The 22,309-nt window shown below is 36.5% G+C and overlaps 1 protein-coding gene across 5 annotated transcripts in view; it reads right to left on the bottom strand.

The window, feature by feature from the left end:
• The window catches only part of CCDC102B (coiled-coil domain containing 102B), a 211,368-nt gene that overhangs the window by 5,662 nt on the left and 183,397 nt on the right, over positions 1 to 22,309 (bottom strand). For 4 of the 5 annotated variants that reach the window (XR_006820993.1, XM_046024324.1, XM_046024325.1 and 1 more), the window contains one exon: positions 7,648 to 7,857. The exons of the other annotated variant lie outside the window; for it this stretch is intronic. Coding sequence is in view for 3 of the 4 variants with exons in the window: in XM_046024324.1 (XP_045880280.1) it covers positions 7,648 to 7,857 (210 nt within the window). In the remaining variant the exon portion in view is untranslated. The remainder of the gene's footprint in view (positions 1 to 7,647; positions 7,858 to 22,309) is intronic. 5 annotated transcript variants of the gene reach the window in all.

Below are 22,309 nucleotides of genomic sequence, written 5' to 3'. Positions count from 1 at the left end.
TCCTTCTTCTTCTCCTTTTTTTTTTTTTCCAGAAATGGAAAAGCTGGATCTTCAAATTCATATGGAATTTTAATTGGCTCCAAATATCCAAAATGATAATGAAAAAGAAGGTTGGAGGAGTCATATTTCTTGATTTCAAAATTTACTACAAAGGTGCAGTAATTGAAACAATATGGTACTGGCATAATGATAACCATGTGGACCAATAGATTGAAACTGAGCCTCCAGAAATAAGCCCATACATCTGTAAAGTACTGATTTGCGACAAAGGTACCAGGACCACTGAATCGGAGAAATACAAAAGTCTCTTCAACAAATGGTGCTGAAGTAATTGGGTAGCCATATGTAAAATAATGAAGATGGATTCCTATCTTACACTGTATGTGTATAAATTAACTCAAAAGAGGTCAATGACTTAAATATAACAGGTCACACTATAAAAGTCTTAGAAGAAAACATAGGGGTCAAATCTTCACAACCTTGGGTTTAGCCGTGGACTCTTAGAAATGAAACTTTAAAAGAACAAACAACAACAACAAAAAGAGATATGCTGGATTTTATCAAAATTAAAAACTACATACATCAGAAGACATTCCCAAGAAAGTGAAAAGACAACTAAAGAATGGTAGAAAATGCTGGGAAATCAAATATCTGATAAGGACTTAATATCCAGAATACATAAAGAACTCTTACAACTCAGCAACAGAAAGGCAAACAACCTCATGTTTAAAAAAAGGGGCAGGGGTGCCTGGGTGGCTCAGTGGGTTAAGCCTCTGCCTTCAGATTAGGTCACGACCTCAGGGTCCTGGGATGGAGCCCACATTGGGCTCTCTGCTCAGTGGGGAGCCTGCTTCCTCCCCTCTCTCTGCCTGCTTCTCTGCCTACTTGCGATCTCTCTCTCTGTGTGTCAAATAAATAAATAAAATCTTTAAAAAGGGGGGGGGGCGGTAAAGAGGAGTGCCTATGTGGCTTTGTCATTAAGCGGCTGCTTTCGGCTGAGGTCATGATCCCAGTACCCTGGGATAGAGCCCCCCAATGGGGCTCCCTGCTCAGTGGAGAGTCTGCTTCTCCTCCCACTCCCTCTGCTTGTGTTCCCTCTGGCGCGCTCTCTCTCTCTGTTAAATAAATAAATAACATCTTTTAAAAAAACGGGGGTGGGGGTAAAGAGCTTGATAGACATTTCTCCAAAAAAGAAGGATTTTTAAATCATTAGTCATGAGGGAAATGCAAATCAAAACCACCATAAGGTACCACACTATAAACCCAGTAGGAAGGTATAGTTTTAAAAACACAAATCAAAAAAGAGAAAAGAACAAGTGTTTCTGAGGATAGGAGGACCTAGGAATTCTCATACATTGTGATAGGAATGTAACGGTTCAGCCACTGGGGGAAAAAACTCATTGGCTCCTTGAAACATTAAATATGGAACTATGATATGACCCTGAAATTTTACTCCTAGTTATGTACCTAACATAAAAGAAAGCAGGTATTCAAATTAATGCATGTACCTGTATGTTTATAACAGCACCGTTTGAAAAAGCCAAATGATGAAAATAACCTAAGTGTCCACTGGCACATAAATGAATGAACAAATTGTTGTATACACAGAGAATTAAATACTATGCAACCAAAAGGAAAATGAAGTGCTGATGTACACATGAACCTTGAACACTCCATATGTAAGTTAAAGAAGCCAGACACAGAAAATTACAGGTTGTATGATCCTGTTCATATGAAATATCCAGAACAGGTAAATCTGACTAGACAGAGAGCAGACTTGCGGTTGCTGGAGGTTCAGGGGAGCGAGGGTCGGGGAGCTGCTATGTAATGCTTACGGAGTTTCCCTTGGGGATGATGAAAATGCTCTGGCATCAGTTAGAGGTGGCAGTTGTACAACGTCTTGAATGTACTAAATGCCACTAGGTCATTCTCTTTAAAATGTTTAATTTTATGTAATGTAATTTCACTCTAAGAAAAAGGAAAAGGAAAAGAAAAACAAAATAGTGAATGTCTCAGACCTATGGGTATTTCCCTCATCTTATAGTTTTATTTTTAATTTGAATTTTAGCTTAAGTTTTAAAGAAGTATTATAAATATAGTGTTTTGCCATTTTAAATAAGAAACTAAATATTATTTTTTTATCAGTGCTTTAAATCAAGCTAATATAAATCCACCGATAACAGTTATGTGAACTGCCAATCACTTTGTAATAATATAGTGGATTATAAGTAGTCCACTAGACATATCAAACACAAAATGATATAATTTCATATCTGAATGTCACAATTTATATTATAAAATTTCATGAAATTCTAAATCTGCAAAATATAAGTGACTTAAGTGTTAAAATATGCATCTTAGTTTTAATTGGCTATTGGATAAAATATCATTGATCTAACATACAGGAAAGAGATTTTGAAGGATATTATAAGCCTCCAACAACCTTATACACCTCATCGCCCTCTAACATAGAATAAAAAGAAAAGTAAAAGAATTAAAGATAAATAAAAGTATACAATGAAATTTAAGTAATGAAAATGGAACATAAATTTACTTATCCATTTGATAACACATTTAAAAGGTGTGCTGAACACAGTAGTAGGGGTTGGGATTTACTATTCATAATTTTAATTTAATAAGCTATGACAGCATTTTGCTTATAAGAAAAAGTGAAATCCCACCCAGTGATAATATATTCCTAGAAACAAGGTTTCACATATACAAAATCCTATCTGTGTACCTATTCCCCAGGGGAGAATCACAAAACACAAAGAAAAAATAAAACTCCTATTTTAGAGTTTATTTATAAAAATCAATTTGTTGTATGTGTGTGCATGTGCATTTGTGTGCAGCATGCCTGTGTGTATTTAAGGGTGAGTGAGGGCAGTCATATTATATTAGAGAAAATGTCACCCTATTGTGTAGTATATTGATTTATTCCAATCCAGTGGGAACTTTCAGTAGATACCTCCTTATGACATTCATAAACAGTACTTAAGAATCTATCTCTGGTAACTTCAGAAATTCTTGGGGAAAAGAACATTGTTCTGCTCAACCACACAATCCCATTGACTTTTGTTAAAATGTACACAAAATCATGGATGTGTTTCTAAGTTTTATGAAATAACTAAATTATCAATTCATAAAAGACATCCACATGTAGCTTAATGTTTTGCTACAAAGAAGACATTTTTCAAAATGAATTATTTTCATTTTTATATATAAAATATATCCCACCTATGAAAGGGTTAAAAATTTCCATATATCCAAAAGTCTCTATAGTTATACACTGTTTTACTAATAACTATATTAAAAATTAAAATTTCTAATGTAGCTCAGGAAGCAAAGCTATGTAAGAATAGTTAAAGAAAAACATGAAATAACCCTATCTAATAACATCAAATTATTTTATTCTATATTTAAATTATTATTTTATAACATTTTAAGGATACTTTTATTCTTAATTTATTCGGTAGTATTATGAGCAAAGAAGGTTTCGAAAGAGAAATTGTGAATAAGGAAAAGTTAACAAATCCATAGGTTTGCTTGCTAAACCTCTGAACGAAAATAAAATATTTCTGAGGGTAAAGTTACTAAATAAAAATAAATGTCATTCCAATTCAAGGAATAGACACCATCAGAAAAGTAAATTCATTAGGAATTGACTTTGATGGCCTTTCCACTCTTAGATTAATTCATCATTTTCCTGAGACACATCAATTACCACTCTGTCACATTAACTTTCTGAAAATGACCCAGAGTGTGACCTGAAGGAAGGGATTCAGTTGCCAGAATGATTTAAGAAAACAAGCCTCCAAAGAGCTTCATGAGAGGCATGTTGACTGGTTTATGGGGCTTTACCCGGTAGAATACTGACCACTTTCTCCAATAACTTTTCACTTTAAGTATTGTTTGGCATGGAGAATACATAAACTGCATATCAACAGAATTGAGGCTTTCCAAGTAAAAAATCAGTCTCACTTCAATAAAGTAAATAAAATAAATCAGCATTTATAGGATAGGAAATATTTAGGAAAATGGTGGGGAATTACAATTCTACTTTTCTCTATTACAGCAAAATCAGGGCACAGTTTGATAAATATTAGCTTATATGTGTTTGTTTCCATTTTGGTTATTTTGTTATGATTTCTCACTTTAGAGTGGACACACACCACTTTTCCCTTCTCTGGCCTTCATTTGTCTTCTCCTTTCCTCTTCTCTCTGTCCTCCTAAAAGTCCCTGGACAGGAACAAAGGGAGGAGGGGAGGTGGAAGTAAAAGCTCAGAAGAGATTAGAATTCTTGAAGTCCTTAAAGCTTCCTTTTCCTTTCACCAAGCCCTGGTGAAGATGTGCTTTTCTTAACCCTCCGATTTACCAGTCGTCTTGATACTTCTTTCTGTCTGTGTCTCTCCTAGGCACAGTCCCACCTCTCAAATGTTCGTACTGATCAGTAAGTTTCCAGCCTACTCATTAAAAGTTCAGGTGCACTGCTGGGTTTGTTTTTTTTTTTTAATTGTAAAAGATTGATGTGCACAGAGCCTCAACATGGGACATAAAAACAACCACAAGATGGAGGTTCATGTGATGAGATTATTCGTATTAAGGAGAATATTTGTCCTTAAATCAACAGTGCAACTTATTTTATTTTTTTTAAAGATTTTTAATTATCTGTTAGAATGAGAGAGTGTGCATGGGGGGAGGGCAGGCAGAGAAGCAGAGTCTGCAGGGAGCCCGATGTGGAGCTCTATCCCAGGACCCCAAGATCATGAACTGAGCCAAAAGTCGACGCTTAACCCACTGAGCCACCCAGGTGCCCCAACAGTGCCATTTAAAATGAAAAGATACTTTCCTTAAAAATTTATTCCCTATAATACTAAGGCCAAAAAAAATGCAAAAATATATGCAAAATATAGCACTGTTATTTCAAATATATGTGTGAAATTCTTCCCCTCTTTTATAAGTAAGAATTAAAAAAAAATTCATTGAACAATGAGAATGTTAAAGTTCAAGAAATTAACACAATATATTGATTTGGCGATTTCTGTGAAAAGCAGGCCATTCTGTGTCTGTCACAGACACTTGTTAAATGTGATTAGATAGAAAGATAACATAATAAGACTACACCTCTTTCAGAGAGTGATAACTGACTGGTTGCTGTTTTGTTACAGGCCAGCTCCTATTTCCAGCGTCGCTTATATATAGAAATTAAATTCTCATAGATACGTGCTGCTTCTACATGGTAATTACATACCTATGTACACACGGTACTCTTACATGATACTTAAATGCCGAATTTATATATATATATAAAATGTATATAAATTAATTTTTATCAAAATCATGTTAAAATTATAATTTGACTTCACGTTATAATAGAATCTACAGTATTCTCTGGACTTAAGCATGTTTTATATGCAGCTTGGTTCACCTGGCATTTGGGGACATTTATTTATTTATTTATTTATTTTTAAAGATTTTATTTATTTATTTGACAGAGAGAGAGATCACAAGTAGGCAGAGAGGCAGGCAGAGAGAGAGGAGGAAGCAGGCTCCCCGCAGAGCAGAGAGCGTTTGGGGACATTTAAATCTTGATCCCAGAGGGGATCTCTGTGGCACCAAGGATTATGACCTACAGCTGCTCTATGCTAAGCAATTATTTTGGTCCAAGTAGTGAGTCTGAATTCTTAATGAAGAGCATAAGAATAATCAATACCTCTTCCTGGTCATCAAGATAATATATACTTAAGGAAGAGTTTTCTATAACTGATGAACATACCCACTGGTTTGGTTAGACCTTCCAGAATCTTCAGCTTCCAAGTTCTGTTTATTCCTAAGCTGAAGAACTACACTTGTCCGAAAGAGCCCAGGTCTGGACTCTGTGCCCTGTCAACTGGACATGCCAACTGACATATATATAATATCTATATATCAGTTCCAAACAGTCCCCAGTCAGCCCTCATATTTCCTGACATGCTTTCTAGTATAACATTTTGATGTAACTAGATAGGAATCAAAATGAACTAGAAAGAATTGCTTCCTCTGTATTCCCATTTTACTTTATTATCAATCAACATGTTATACGACTGATAATAATTTATGTGTTTATCTCCCTATATAGACTTTAAGCCCAGGCTGGGCAGGGATAACAATTCATTAATCTTCATTATCACTCAGCTTCTACAGCAGTGACCAGACACAGAGTATAATACAAAGGCTTGTTCTGTTCAAGTGAGTCAAACACAAGCAGGTATTTTGATGATCAAAACTTTTTTCATAATTGAAATAATTCTGTACTTTCACAAGTAGAAATCTGCACAAAAACAGATTTATCGGGGCGCCTGGGTGGCTCAGTGGGTTAAGCCGCTGCCTTCGGCTCAGGTCATGGTCTCAGGGTCCTGAGATCGAGCCCCGCATTGGGCTCTCTGCTCCGCAGGGAGCCTGCTTCCCCCTCTCTCTCTGTCTGCTGCTCTGCTTGTGATCTCTCTCTGTGTCAAATAAATAAATAAAAAAACAAAAAACAAAAAACAAAAAAACAAAAACCAGATTTATCAGTTGTATATGTCAGAACCAAATACACTATTATGGCTGGTTTCTGAATACATATAATGAGAATTATGATTAATGACTATAATATTTCACTTCAGATATTGGTACTGCCAAGTCACAGAATTCTAATGTGATTTAATCTTGCATTTGCAAGTAATCCCTCGAATCACAAAGAATAAGAAAAAGTGATATGGGGTTCACTTTTGCTGGCCATTGAGGTGTTAGAGCTCCTATGAGTATGAACTACTTAAATAATTAAAAAATATGAACTTATCAAACTCACTTTTAATTCACTGTTAGAGATTGAGTGAAATAACAGAATTGTGCATTAAGATACTATTCGTACTTTAATGGAAGAAATAGAAACAAGATGTAAATGTTTTCCAGCATGTTGACCCTAAAACACACAAACTGCAACTGCCATTAAGAGATTATTTTTTTAAATATAAAACTATTTATTTTTAAACGTCCTATCTACAGCAGGAATTATGTCTATTGGCTTTAGGATAAAACAATTCCAAAAAACCTGAAGTTCTCAAAATCAGATGGTGAATTTAATTCTAGTTTTAATATTTATATTATAGCCTATAAAAGCTATTTGCCACATGATGCACTGAATTGACTGAAAAATAATTTCTCTGAAACTACAAATGAACCGGAAGAGAGTAAACTTCAGCTAAACTGAAATGTTTATGCAGGTGCCGTCACTACTGACAAATGCTTACTCCACAGTTGCTCAAACTAGTGGAGAAATTTACTTACTGAGAACTAAGATCAATTGCTTGAAAAATACTGAGACAAAAGTATAAAAGGAAACAAAGAACACAAAGATCCCTTTGGTTTTTTTTCTTCCTTTTGGAAAGGCCTGAAACTGTCAGATTTGTCCTATTCTAACATTTTCATACAAAACGTGTGACACTCTGTGTTCATATTCATGAACAATGTTATTTATCTTACAGTGACAGAGCGAGTGATCAGATGTTAAGTAACACCCAAGAAGATATGCAGATTGGGAGGTGGGTAAAGGCAGGCAGCAGCTACCAAAAGCATCAGGGGGCATGGGTAGTGAGTGAGAACACTGCTTCCCGGGGGAACCCGTACCTTGCTTTGTTCCTGCAGATCAATTTGTGATGTCTTGAAATCAGAGCTTTGAGAGTCTGCACTGAATCTGTTTTTCCCATCCAGGAGCTCTTCCATTTCTTTCACCTGAGCCTTGAGTTTTCTATTTTCTTTTTCCAGTCCTTGCTTTTCTGTTTCAAGTATTTCCCTCTTGTCCCACTCCGAGATATTTTCAGCCTGCAATCTCTCTAGCTAAACACAGAAAACACAAACAGACAACATGTAGCACTTATAATTGCTAAAAGGCAAGGCACCCAGCAAAAAAGCCCCCAGTAACAAAGGTTCACAGATACCTAAGTATAATTTTTAAAAGGAAACCATATTTGTCTGAAAAGTTGTCAACAACACAAAGGTCCTAAGACCATGCCATGCCCTAGATCAATAGAGCTTTCCTCCTGGCTCATGAGACTATGTCTATAACCATACAGACCATATTTGTCAAGTAAATATGTCAGGTGAAAACCTATGGTATCCTGCCAACAACCTCCACTTAAATGGTGAACATTTATCGATTGAGAAGGTGCAAAATACTTTCTTGGGCAATTCTGGTTGCACGGATATAGCTCATGTATTCATTCAGTCATTTATTTATTTATTTCCTATACCTTTCAAGTTCCACATATTATGCTGGTCATGGAGAACAAAGAAAAATGAATGTAATAGAATAGTATAAATTCCACAATTAGAGTACTGTAAAATAAAGTCAAACACACAGAATAAGTGGTCAATTGGATTTCTAGGGAAGAGAGGTTGGCAATCATGGCCAGGTGGCCAAATCTGACCCATTCATTTTAGTAGATTCCATAATGGTTTTCTTTTTGAAAAAAAATTTCAGACACATTACCATTACATAAAATTCAAATTTCAGTGTCGTAAACACAGCTGTATTGTAATGCAACCACATTCATTGGTTGCTTAGGATTGTTTTCACACTAACAATGGCAGAGTTGAGCTGTTGGGATACAGACTATATGACCAGCAAAGCCTCGATTATTTACTACTTGGCCCCTTACAGAAAAAGTTTGCTCACCTCTGCTTTCACCCCATGGTGCCCAACTAAGTCTGCACGTGAGATTCTCCTGGAGAAATGTTTACAGTTGCCAGTGACCAGAACCTACCTCTAGAAGTTTTGATTTAATGGATTTAGGGTAATTTTAATGTCTCCCTTGGTCAGTTTTTCTTATTTTAACATCTTTTAATTTAGAATTTAAAGACACAATATCAAATGAGTTAATTTTATGTAGTTTTATTATGTTAAAAAGTTGCTCATTATTAGAGTGTGGTTGAATTATGTTTGCCTGTTTTGATTTTTTTCTTGTTCTGAATGTTTTAAGTAGAAATGATTAATAATTCTTTCAGCTCTAAAATCTAATTCTGAGCGCTGAATTCTAATCCTGATTTACCACTGATTCTGTGGGTAAGAGCAATCTGTTAACTTCAAATCCCCAATATGGTCAATTTATTCCCCAATGTGACAAGGTTTGTGGAAAGTAAAATTAATTAAATAGAGAGGAAAATATTTTACATAGCAATATTCTACTTAGAGAAGAAATTGTGGTAATATAATTTGGGAAAATAATTATACAGTTATTTCTTCCATAAATTTGGGCATATATATATCCAAATGTCAAAGTAATTTCATGGCATAAATCTAATGGTGAAGCCATTCTTCACAGTAGAAAGACAACTGGAACATAGTCCTGATTCTGTCACTTTCTCATTGGCTGAATCTGATATGTTTCTTCTTTATGTTCCTGTTTTTAAATAAAATTAAGACAAGGACACCAGATTCACCAAATTTTTGGAATTACAAGGACTGAAAGAAATCAGTTATTTGAAATGCCTTGTGAACCATGTAACATGATTAAAATAGGAGACATTTTACATTGTTAGGAATAAAAATTGGAAATTATTTATTTATTATTCATTTTTACATTGTTAGTTCCAAATGGCTTGACTGAAGAGTATTGATTAGTATTAGACTATTATAAAATATTTTTCATGACATTTTAAATTCTAAAGACAAGTCAACTTAATCAAAATCAACTTAAAAATGTCAGACTTTAAAAAAAAAGAAAAATGTTAGACTTCAAAGCATCTTTGGAAGTGGATTTGGTTAAAAACATTTCTAAAGTCTGCTTTTTCATATACATTAAATTGTACCATTATTGTAGAAAATGTTCTGTTCCCAAATCTAAGAAAAGCTCTGGCTTCTAAAAAGCAGGAAACAAAAATTACATTCTTGGGACTAGACCTTGTTTATCAATTACATACAATAAACTAAGGGATCAAATTTTATTTTATTTTATTTTATTTTTAAAGATTTATTTGAGACATAGAGCGTGAGCCTGTGCATTCAAGTTGAGGAGGAGGGGCAGAGGAAGAGAGAGAATCTCTACTGAGTGAGGAGTCTGACGCCAGCCAGGTCGTGATCTCTCCTGATCCCAGGACCCGGAGAGATCATGACCCAAGCCGAAATCAAGTCAGACACTCAACCCACTGAGCTACCCAGGTACCCCGGGATCAATTTTAGATGATGTGGTTTAATGTGTAGGGGATCTATTTGGGGATATGAGGTGAAAACAGTATTTCAAAATCCAATTACCAACATGTCATTTTTTTAATTATTAAGAATAATGCTTAAACTTTTTGATATTATCACATCACTTATCAGAATGAAAATAATAAAGCTATCACAAAAAGTCATTAACTTGGTGATGAAAAATTAATTTTAGGAAAACATATGTATTCCTGGCCAAGGACAAATATGTCATGTCAAGGCTTTGTGAAACTGTAGGCATTTAAAAGAAATTCCTAAGTCAATTTTGTACCTGATAACAGATTACAGGTAGAACTCAGGTTTTATATAAGTAACAGATAGTTTGAAAGAATAAACTCTAAATCTTTAAAAATAATAACTAAAGGAAGGAATGATTTTATCAGTTGTAACAACGAATCTTAAATAATGATATCTGATTATTTGCTATTTGCAAGTAATTGACAGAGCAATTATTTCATAAATTTATGTATACAGCACACAGCAAAAGAGTAAAGGTTATGTAGAAATTGGAACATCATAAATACTATAAACAGTTTTATTTGTTTTCATTTTACAAAATTTTTTCTTATCTGATTATTCTTTTCTAAGAATCATATGAAAATCTATTAACATTAAAAAACCCATTCAACTGAGGGGAGCCTGGGTGGTTCAGTCAGTTAAGCCTCAGAATCCTGATTTTCTTGATTCTGGCTCAGGGCTGTGAGATCTAGCCCACCTTGGGCTTTGCCCTCGGTGGGGAGTCTGCTCCATATGCTCTCTCCCTCTGCACTTCCCTCTGGCTTGTGCTCTCTCTCTCCCCAAAATAAATAAATCTTAAAAGACATTCAACTGAATGCAAGATAAAAAGAAAGTAAAAATCAGGTACTATTTTAAGCTTTCAGAATTTATTGTAAGCAATTCTAATAATCATATCAAATTGAAATGGAATTCCATGTATTTGCTTTTAGTGATCAAGAAAAAAATCCTAAAATATTTTCATTCTAATATACTATTATTAATATAGTATATATATAATATATATATAATATACTATGAATTTTCACTAATGGGTACTATTGTTAAATAAATTTCAGGTAATATGGGAGTAATTGAAAAAATGTTTTCTAGAATTTTTAAAGTGAAAATATATTATCTAAGGAGTAACTGGTAAAATGTTTTTTTATTTAATGATTCCAATGTTAAGCATATTAAACATTGAGGAATAGGGGCACCTGGGTGGCTCAATCAGTTAAGTCTGCTTTTGGCTCAGGTCATGATCTCAGGGTCCTGGGATCAGGCCCTGCATTGGGCTTCCTGAAGCTCAGTGGGGAGCCTGCTTCTCCCTCTCCCTCTGCCTGTGCTTGCTTTCTCGTCTCTGCATCAAATAAATAAGGTATTAACAAAATAAACATTGATAAAAATATGTAAACACCCAAACAACTATTCAAGTGTTTAACAAATACTATTTAGTATCTCTTACATAAGAGGCACCAAATATTCTACTGACAAAATACAAATATAAGTATAAATTGGGCGTAAATTCATATGAGGGATGAAAACCCCTGAGTGCTATAAGAAAGGCCTGAAATAAATGAGGCAATCAGAGGTTATTTGAAGGAGTAATATGCAAGCTTGAAATCTGAAGTTTAAGAAGTCAAAGAGGCAGATTCAAAGCAAGAATGTTTGAATAAAAGAAGCAGGAAATAGGTTTGAACATTACAAGAGCCAAGAGTTCTATCATGAAATATTAGGTGTAGGGTAGAGTATGATATGAAATCTAGACAAGCAGGCAGTGGTTCCTGAAAGTAAATGTGAACATAAGAATTATCTGAGTCGCTTGTGGAAAATGTAATATTGCGATTATTCCCAAAGATAGAACTATGGGGTCATTTCTAAACATTTTCATCTCACTCAATGTTATTGCTGCTTAATGCTATTGGAAAGAACATCAAAGATTCTAATCAACACAGTAACTAGAATGTAAGTTTATGAACCCAGAGCCATGCCATTTCGTTCATCAGTCTGGACCTGACACATGCTATTTAAGTAATCTGTAAGTTCTGTTGGAGGAAGGAGAAAGCACACAATGGTAGTCTCTACGAAAGAGCCTTCCCAGGTTTCAATCACAACAATGAGACACAAAGCAAAATTAAGAATGCACCCTGGAAGAGTCAGTTGTTTAGCTTATTGCAACCAACACTAGGATTTCTTAGATTTACTCTTAACTTATTGCTCTTGGCATATCTCCACTGCATTCTGTGGCAGGTAAATGACTGAGATAGACAGAAGATGTCCGGTAGAAGGACCTATAGTTGAGTCCCAAACCTCTTTATCTTGAAAGCCTCCATTTTTTTCATAAAATATGAAAAATATTTCCTACAGCCTAGTCTTATAAGGCAGAAATTATTTTATTTAGGGGAAATATTTATTCCAAACTCAAATATTTCAGGGACTTCTGGGTGGCTCAGTCAGCTGAGCATCTGCCTTCTGCTCAGGTCATGATCTCTGAGTCCTGGGATCAGGCCCCACGTCAGGTTTCCTGCTCAGCAGGGAGTCTGCTTCTCTCTCTCCCTCTCCCTCTGTCCCTCCCCATTACTCATTCTCTCCCTTTCTCTCAAATAAATAAATAAAATCTTTAAAAATTAAAAAATAAAGAGAAAAATATCATCAGCCTAATCAAACAATGACAGATGACATTAGTATCTTAATTTTTTATATTTTATGAAGATGACAATCATTTTGCAAATGGACATTGTTAACTGAGAAAACCTCCAACAGAATGTACTGTGTAGCATTCTGCAAGCTAGTGAGGAGTCACCTAAAACCATGTGGATATTCCAATAATATATTTGCAAATATTCAGAATTTTCATTTCAGACAAGTCAGCCATAAAATCACAAACTGTGATTTTGGAAGTAAGAGGCAAAAGGCAGGAAGCTTGCTATTTCCTAGCAATACGAGATTATTACTGAGGGTAATATATTTTTCTTGTAAAGCTATATATGTTATTTCTTATCCTTACAATAATCCTGTAAATTTGTACTTCCTGCCATGAGGAAACTGGGGTCATTAAGAGTAGAAGTAATTCTCAAGAAAGGCAAACAGTCCAAGATATGGTTCACCTACAGTTCCTCCCTGGTTCCAGTCCTGAGCTCATTATACCCATACCAGGCTAACAAATTAGCTGTTAATATATCTATATCCCTTTGCAGTTGCACCCACCATAGTTTGAAACCATTGCACTACATTACAGCAACAGTATGTTTTCTTTTGATATATTTTGGGGTTTTGATCTTGTTTCATCTTTCTCTACCAAGAGACTAATTCAAAAGAAAAAAAATTCTGTAGACTCACATTAAAAAGTCTGGCAACTCAAACCTAATGCAGTGTGCATATTACTGATGTCATCCCACCCCAGGGTCTTTTAACATTCTTTCTCTAAGTCCTAAAATCACAAATAAGAATTGCATAAACTCTCTCCTAAATTGAAGTCTACTTCCCACCTGCCCACAGTTAAATACAGCTTTGTGATAGCTCACACCCTCTTTTACCAGAAGTCAAGAGAACAATAAATGATTTTAGTAAGGGGCAATGTCACATGTATTTTAGTTACTTAAAATTCATTTTAAATCTTTGGAGAATTTCAAAAAGTCAAGAGCCATCCCCAGAACTAATCTGAAATAAAATGTGTGCCAAAGTTAAATTAAAGAAGAGGAAACCATATGCAAAAGAAATAATCTCGATACAGACACTATACCCTTAAAAAATTAACTCAAAATGGATAACAAATCAGATGTAAAACACAAAACTGCAAAACTTCTCAGAAAATATATAGCACAAGAGAAAATTTAGATGACCATGGATTTGGTGATGGCTTTTTTTAGATACATAGGCCTAAAGGTATGCTTCATGAAAGAAATAGTTGATAAACTAGACCATGAAAATTAAAAATTTCTGCTCTGTGAAAAACAGTGTCAAGATAAGCCTAAGACGGAAAGAAAATATTTGCAAAAAACATATCTGACAAAGGACCGTTATTCAAAGTACACAAAGAATTCTTTAAATTCAACAACAGAAAAAAACCCATTTGAAAATGGGCCCAAGATCTACAGATAACAGACATCTTACTAAAAAGATATACGGATGTAAAATAATATATGAAAAGACGTTTCACATCACACATCATCAGGAAATGCATATTAAAACAACAGGATGACACTACACACCCATTAGAATGGTGAAAATCCAGAACACTGACACCACCAAGTGCTGGTGAGACTGTGGAGCCACAGGAACGCTCTTGCATTGCTAGTGGGAATGCAGAAGAACGTGGCCACTTTGAAAGAGAGTTTTGTGGCTTCTTAAAAAACTAAACATATTCTTACCATACTATCTAGTGATCATGCACCTGGGTATTTGCCCAATGGAACTAAAAACTACGTCCACCCAGAAAGCTGCACAAGAAATAAAAAATAAAATAACAATGTAAAAATAAGCCTAAAAAGCCACACTATGTTGTCTATTGCAGCTTTATTTATAATTGCCAAAACTTGAAGCAACCAAGGTGCCCTTCAGTAGGTGAAGGGATAAATTGAAGGATGTCCAGCCAAGGGAATATAATGAGGCCCCCAAAAGAAATGAGCAATCAAGCCATCAAAAGGTGTGAAAGAATCTTAGATGTGTATTACTACAAAGCCAATTTGAAGAGGCTTCATACCGTAGGATTCCAACTATATGGCATTCTGGAAAAAGAGAAATTGGAGACACTGAAAAATATTAGTGTTTTTTAGAAGTTGTATGGGGTAAAAGGAGAGGTTGAAGATAGGGAAGAATAAGCAGATGGAGCACAGAGACTGTTAGGTCAGTGAAAATATTGTATATGATACCATAGTGATAGATACCTTATATAATTGTTCAAATCTATATAATGTATAACATCAATACTGAACCTTAAGTCCAAACTATGGACTTTGGGTGATAATGCCGTGACAGTGTAGTTCATCAGTTGTTACAATGGGCCACTCTGTGAGAGATTTGATAATGGGGGAGGCTATGCATGTCTGGGGTAGGAGGTATAAATCTCTATTATTTTACCTTCAATTTTGTGGTAACCCTAAAACTTCTTCAAAAAATAAAGCTGAATAAAAATATTTTTTAAAAAGGGACCTTTCATATTTTGGACATTCATCCTTTGCCAGATACATGTTTTACAAATATGTCTTTTTTCCTTTTTTTTCTTTATTTCTTTTTTTTTTTTTTTTTTTTGACACAGAGAGAGATCACAAGTAGGCAGAGAGGCAGGGAGAGAGAGAGGAGGAAGCAGGCTCCCCGCTGAGCAGAGAGCCCAATGTGGGACTCGATCCCAGCCGCCCCTGTTTTACAAATATGTCTTACTAATCTTTGACTTGTGTTTTAATTATCTTAATAGTGTCTTTATAGCAAAAGTTATAAATTTTAGTGAAGTACAAATTAAGTTTTTTTTTTTTAAAGTAGGATAGCTGGAGAAAAAGGAACCTTCATGCACTACTAGTGAGAATGCAAACTGGTGAAGACACTGTGGAAAACACTAAGGAGACTCCACAAGAAATTAAAAATAGAATTACCATATTACCCAGGAATTCCACTACTGGGCATTTACCCTAAAGAAATGAAAATACTAATTTGAGGGGCGCCTGGTTGGCTCAGTGGGTTAAAGCCTCTGCCTTCAGCTCAGGTCAAGATCCCAGGGTCCTGGGATGGAGCCCCACTTCGGGCTCTCTGCTCAGCGAGGGGTCTGCTTCCCCCTCTCTTTCTGCCTACCTTGTTCCCTTCTTGTAATCTCTGTCAAATAAACAAATAAAATCTTAAAAAAAAAAAAAGAAAAGAATATACTAATTTGAAAAGATATATGCATGCCTATGTTTATTGGAAGATTATTTACATAACTAAAATACAACAGCAACCCAAAAATCCATCAATAGCTGAATGGATAAAGAAGACGTGGTATACACACACACACACACACACACACACACACACACACACACCCCACAATGGAATATTACTCAGCCATAAAGGTGAATGAGAGCTTGACATTTGCAACAACATGGATAGAGCTAGACAGTATCATGCTGAGTAAAACAAGTCATCCAAAGAAAGATAAATATCATGTGATTTCACTCATGAGTGCAATTTAAGAAACAGAGCAAATAAAATAACAAAGGAAAAAGAGACAAAAAAAATAGATTTTTTTTTTAAAGATTTTATTCTATTTGACAGATAGAGATCACAAGTAGGCAGAGAGGCAGGCAGAGAGAGAGAGAGAGAGAGGAGGAAGCTGACTCCCCGCCGAGCAGAGAGTCCCATGCTCGATCCCAGGATCCTGGGATCGTGACCTGAGCCGAAGGCAGAGGCTTTAACCCACTGAACCACCCAGGGGCCCCCAGATTCTTATATATAGAGAATAAACTGGTGGTTGCCAGAGGGGAGGCTGGTGGGGGAGGGGTGAAACAGATAAAGGGGATTAAGAGTACACCGACTGTGGTGAGCACCGAGTATTGTATATAATTGTTGAATCATTATATTGTACATGACACTAAAACAATATAAGTTAATTACACTTCAATAAAAAAGGAGGCAAAAATACATATCCTTGATTGAACATGAATCAAAATCAATGTAAGCTAATTAGACAAGAACACAGTATTTATGTATAAATAAGTCAGTATATGTTAGAATGACAAGGAAAATACATGTATAAAGACTTTACTTACACTCTGGCAGAGAAAGCTTACAGATTAGACAAGTAAAAACTCTAATGGGTATTTTGGACCCCTGATTTTGCAACAGCCAGGTAGTCAAAAAAATTCTTACTGCAGAGGAGGAGTCAAGATGGCGGAGAAGTAGCAGCCTGAGACTACATCAGGTAACAGGAGATCAGCTCGATAGCTTATCTAAACATAGCAAACACCTACAAATCCAACGGGAGAGCGAAGAGAAGAAGAACAGCAACTCTAGAAACAGAAAATCAACCACTTTCTGAAAGGTAGGACTGGCGGAGAAGTGAATCTAAAACGACGGGAAGATAGACCGCGGGGGGAGGGGCCGGCTCCCGGCAAGCGGCGGAGGAACGGAGCACAAAATCAGGACTTTTAAAAGTCTGTTCCACTGAGGGACATTGCTCCAGGGGCTAAACCGGGGTGAAGCCCACGCGGGGCCAGCGTGGCCCCAGGCCCCGCAAGGTCACAGAAGGATCGGGGGTGTCAGAGTGTTGGAGAGCTCGCAGGTATTAGAACGGAGAAACCGGCTGCAAAGACAGAGCCGAGGACTGAACTCTCAGCTCGGGGTTACCTTGAACTGGTCGCGGGCTGGGTGAGCTCGGAGCGCGGCTAGAGGCTGGGGATACGGGAGTGATTGGGTGCTGTCCTCTGGGGGCGCACTGAGGAGTGGGGCCCCAGGCTCTCGGCTCCTCCGGGCCGGAGACTGGGACGCCGCCATTTTCATTCCCGTCCTCCGGAACTCTACGGAGAGCGTTCAGGGAACAGAAGCTCCCAAAAGCGAACCCGAGCCGATTACTTAGTCCGGCCGCCGGTAAGGGCGGTGCAATCCCGCCTCGGGCAAAGACACTTGAGAGTCACTACAACAGGCCCCTCCCCCAGAAGATCAACAAAATATCCAGCCAGGACGAAGTTCATCTATCAAGGAGAAAGCAGATTCAATTCCTAAGACAGCAGAGCAATTCCAGAGGAGGAGAAAGCAAAGCACGGAACTCATGGCTTTCTCCCCATGATTCTTTAGTCTTGCGGCTACTTCAATTTTTTTTTCTTTTTTCAATTTTTTATTTTTTTTTCTTTTTTCAATTTTTTTTTCTTTTTTCTTTTTTCTTCTTCTGCTAAATTTTTTTAAAAACTTTTACCCTTTTCTTTTTTTAACGTTTTTTGACTAGTTCATCTAAATATATATATTTTTTCTTTCTTTTTTATATTTTTTATTTGTTTTATTTTTTAAATTTTTTTCTTTTTTTTTTTTTTTTTTTCTTTTTTTTCAGAACCTGTTTTTTATCCCCTTCCCCCCCCCCACAATTTGGGGTCTCTTCTGATTTGGTTACAGCGCATTTTTCCGGGGTCTTTGCCACCCTATTAGTAGTTTATTTGCTCCTTCATATCCTCTTATCTGGACAAAATGACAAGGCGGAAAAAATCACCACAAACAAAAGAACAAGAGACAGTACCGAAGGCTAGGGACCTAATCAACACAGACATTGGTACTATGTCAGATCAAGAGTTCAGAATGACGATTCTGAACATTCTAGCCGGGCTCGAAAAAGGCATGGAAGATATTAGAGAAACCCTCTCTGGAGATATTAAAGCCCTTTCTGGAGAAATTAAAGAACTAAAGTCTAACCAAGTTGAAATCAAAAAAGCTATTAATGAGGTGCAATCAAAAATGGAGGCTCTCACTGCTAGGATAAATGAGGCAGAAGAAAGAATTAGTGATATAGAAGACCAAATGACAGAGAATAAGGAAGCTGAGCAAAAGAGGGACAAACAGCTACTGGACCATGAGGGGAGAATTCGAGAGATAAGTGACACCATAAGACGAAACAACATTAGAATAATTGGGATTCCAGAAGAAGAAGAAACAGAGAGGGGAGCAGAGGGTCTATTGGAGAGAATCATTGGAGAGAATTTCCCTAATATGGCAAAGGGAACAAGCATTAAAATCCAGGAGATGCAGAGAACCCCCCTCAAAGTCAACAAGAATAGGTCCACACCCCGTCACCTAATAGTAAAATTGACAAGTCTTAGTGACAAAGAGAAAATCCTGAAAGCAGCCCGAGAAAAGAAATCAGTAACATACAATGGTAAAAATATTAGATTGGCGGCAGACTTATCCACAGAGACCTGGCAGGCCAGAAAGAGCTGGCATGATATATTCAGAGCACTAAACGAGAAAAACATGCAGCCAAGAATACTCTATCCAGCTAGGCTATCATTGAAAATAGAAGGAGAGATAAAAAGCTTCCAGGACAAACAAAAACTGAAAGAATTTGCAAACACCAAACCAGCTCTACAGGAAATATTGAAAGGGGTCCTCTAAGCAAAGAGAGAGCCTAAAAGTAGTAGATCAGAAAGGTACAGAGACAATATACAGTAACAGTCACCTTACAGGCAATACAATGGCACTAAATTCATATCTCTCAATAGTTACCCTGAATGTTAATGGGCTAAATGCCCCAATCAAAAGACACAGGGTATCAGAATGGATAAAAAAACAAAACCCATCAGTATGTTGCCTACAAGAAACTCATTTTAGACGCGAAGACACCTCCAGATTTAAAGTGAGGGGGTGGAAAACAATTTACCATGCTAATGGGCATCAGAAGAAAGCTGGGGTGGCAATCCTTATATCAGATCAATTAGATTTTAAGCCAAAGACTATAATAAGAGATGAGGAAGGACACTATATCCTACTCAAAGGGTCTGTCCAACAAGAAGATCTAACAATTTTAAATATCTATGCCCCTAACGTGGGAGCAGCCAACTATATCAACCAATTAATAACAAAATCAAAGAAACACATCAATAATAATACAATAATAGTAGGGGACTTTAACACTCCCCTCACTGAAATGGACAGATCATCCAAGCAAAAGATCAACAAGGAAATAAAGGCCTTAAATGACACACTGGACCAGATGGACATCACAGATATATTCAGAACATTTCATCCCAAAGCAACAGAATACACATTCTTCTCTAGTGCACATGGAACCTTCTCCAGAATAGATCACATCCTGGGTCACAAATCAGGTCTCAACCGGTATCAAAAGATTAGGATTATTCCCTGCATATTTTCAGACCACAATGCTCTGAAGCTAGAACTCAATCACAAGAGGAAAGCTGGAAAGAACCCAAATACATGGAGACTAAACAGCATCCTTCTAAAGAATGAATGGGTCAACCAGGAAATTAAAGAAGAATTGAAAAAATTCATGGAAACAAATGATAATGAAAACACAACAGTTCAAAATCTGTGGGACACAGCAAAGGCAGTCCTGAGAGGAAAATATATAGCGGTACAAGCCTTTCTCAAGAAACAAGAAAGGTCTCAAGTACACAACCTAACCCTACGCGTAAAGGAGCTGGAGAAAGAACAAGAAAGAAACCCTAAACCCAGCAGGAGAAGAGAAATCATAAAGATCAGAGCAGAAATCAATGAAATAGATACCAAAAAAACAATAGAAAAAATCAATGAAACTAGGAGCTGGTTCTTTGAAAGAATCAATAGGATTGATAAACCCCGGGCCAGACTCATCAAAAAGAAAAGAGAAAGGACCCAAATCAATAAAATCATGAATGAAAGAGGAGAGATCACAACTAACACCAAAGAAATACAGACAATTATAAGAACATACTATGAGCAGCTCTACGCCAACAAATTGGCCAATCTGGAAGAAATGGATGCATTCCTAGAGACATATAAACTACCACAACTGAACCAGGAAGAAATAGAAAACCTGAACAGGCCCATAACCAGTAAGGAGATTGAAACAGTCATCAAAAATCTCCAAACAAACAAAAGCCCAGGGCCAGACGGCTTCCCAGGGGAATTCTACCAAACATTTAAAGAAGAACTCATTCCTATTCTCCTGAAACTGTTCCAAAAAATAGAAATGGAAGGAAAACTTCCAAACTCATTCTATGAGGCCAGCATCACCTTGATCCCAAAACCAGACAAGGATCCCACCAAAAAAGAGAACTACAGACCAATATCCTTGATGAACACAGATGCAAAAATTCTCGCCAAAATACTAGCCAATAGGATTCAACAGTACATTAAAAGGATTATTCACCACGATCAAGTGGGATTTATTCCAGGGCTGCAGGGTTGGTTCAACATCCGCAAATCAATCAATGTGATAGAACACATTAATAAAAGAAAGAACAAGAACCATATGATACTCTCAATAGATGCTGAAAAAGCATTTGACAAAGTACAGCATCCCTTCCTGATCAAAACTCTTCAAAGTGTAGGGATAGAGGGCACATACCTCAATATTATCAAAGCCATCTATGAAAAACCCACCGCAAATATCATTCTCAATGGAGAAAAACTGAAAGCTTTTCCATTAAGGTCAGGAACACGGCAGGGATGTCCATTATCACCACTGCTATTCAACATAGTATTAGAAGTCCTAGCCTCAGCAATCAGACAACAAAAAGAAATTAAAGGCATCCAAATTGGTAAAGAAGAAGTCAAACTATCACTCTTCGCAGATGATATGATACTATATGTGGAAAACCCAAAAGACTCCACTCCAAAACTGCTAGAACTTGTACAGGAATTCAGTAAAGTGTCAGGATATAAAATCAATGCACAGAAATCAGTTGCATTTCTGTACACCAACAACAAGACTGAAGAAAGAGAAATTAAGGAGTCAATCCCATTCACAATTGTACCCAAAACTATAAGATACCTAGGAATAAACCTAACCAAAGAGACTAAGAATCTATACACAGAAAATTATAAAGTACTCATGAAAGAAATTGAGGAAGACACAAAAAAATGGAAAAATGTTCCATGCTCCTGGATTGGAAGAATAAATATTGTGAAAATGTCTATGCTACCTAAAGCAATCTACACATTTAATGCAATCCCTATCAAAATACCATCCATTTTTTTCAAAGAAATGGAACAAATAATCCTAAAATTTATATGGAACCAGAAAAGACCTCGAATAGCCAAAGGAATATTGAAGAACAAAGCCAAAGTTGGTGGCATCACAATTCCGGACTTCAAGCTCTATTACAAAGCTGTCATCAAGACAGCATGGTACTGGCACAAAAACAGACACATAGACCAGTGGAACAGAATAGAGAGCCCAGAAATCGACCCTCAACTCTATGGTCAACTAATCTTCGACAAAGCAGGAAAGAATGTCCAATGGAAAAAAGACAGCCTCTTCAATAAATGGTGCTGGGAAAATTGGACAGCCACATGCAGAAAAATGAAATTGGACCACTTCCTTACACCACACACGAAAATAGACTCCAAATGGATGAAGGACCTCAATGTGAGAAAGGAATCCATCAAAATCCTTGAGGAGAACGCAGGCAGCAACCT

Source organism: Meles meles, chromosome 12 (assembly GCF_922984935.1).
Source record: "Meles meles chromosome 12, mMelMel3.1 paternal haplotype, whole genome shotgun sequence".
NCBI classification, from domain to species: Eukaryota; Metazoa; Chordata; class Mammalia; order Carnivora; family Mustelidae; genus Meles; species Meles meles.
The sequence above is the reverse complement of the archived record's forward strand: the minus strand, read 5'-3'. Positions and strand labels throughout refer to the sequence as shown.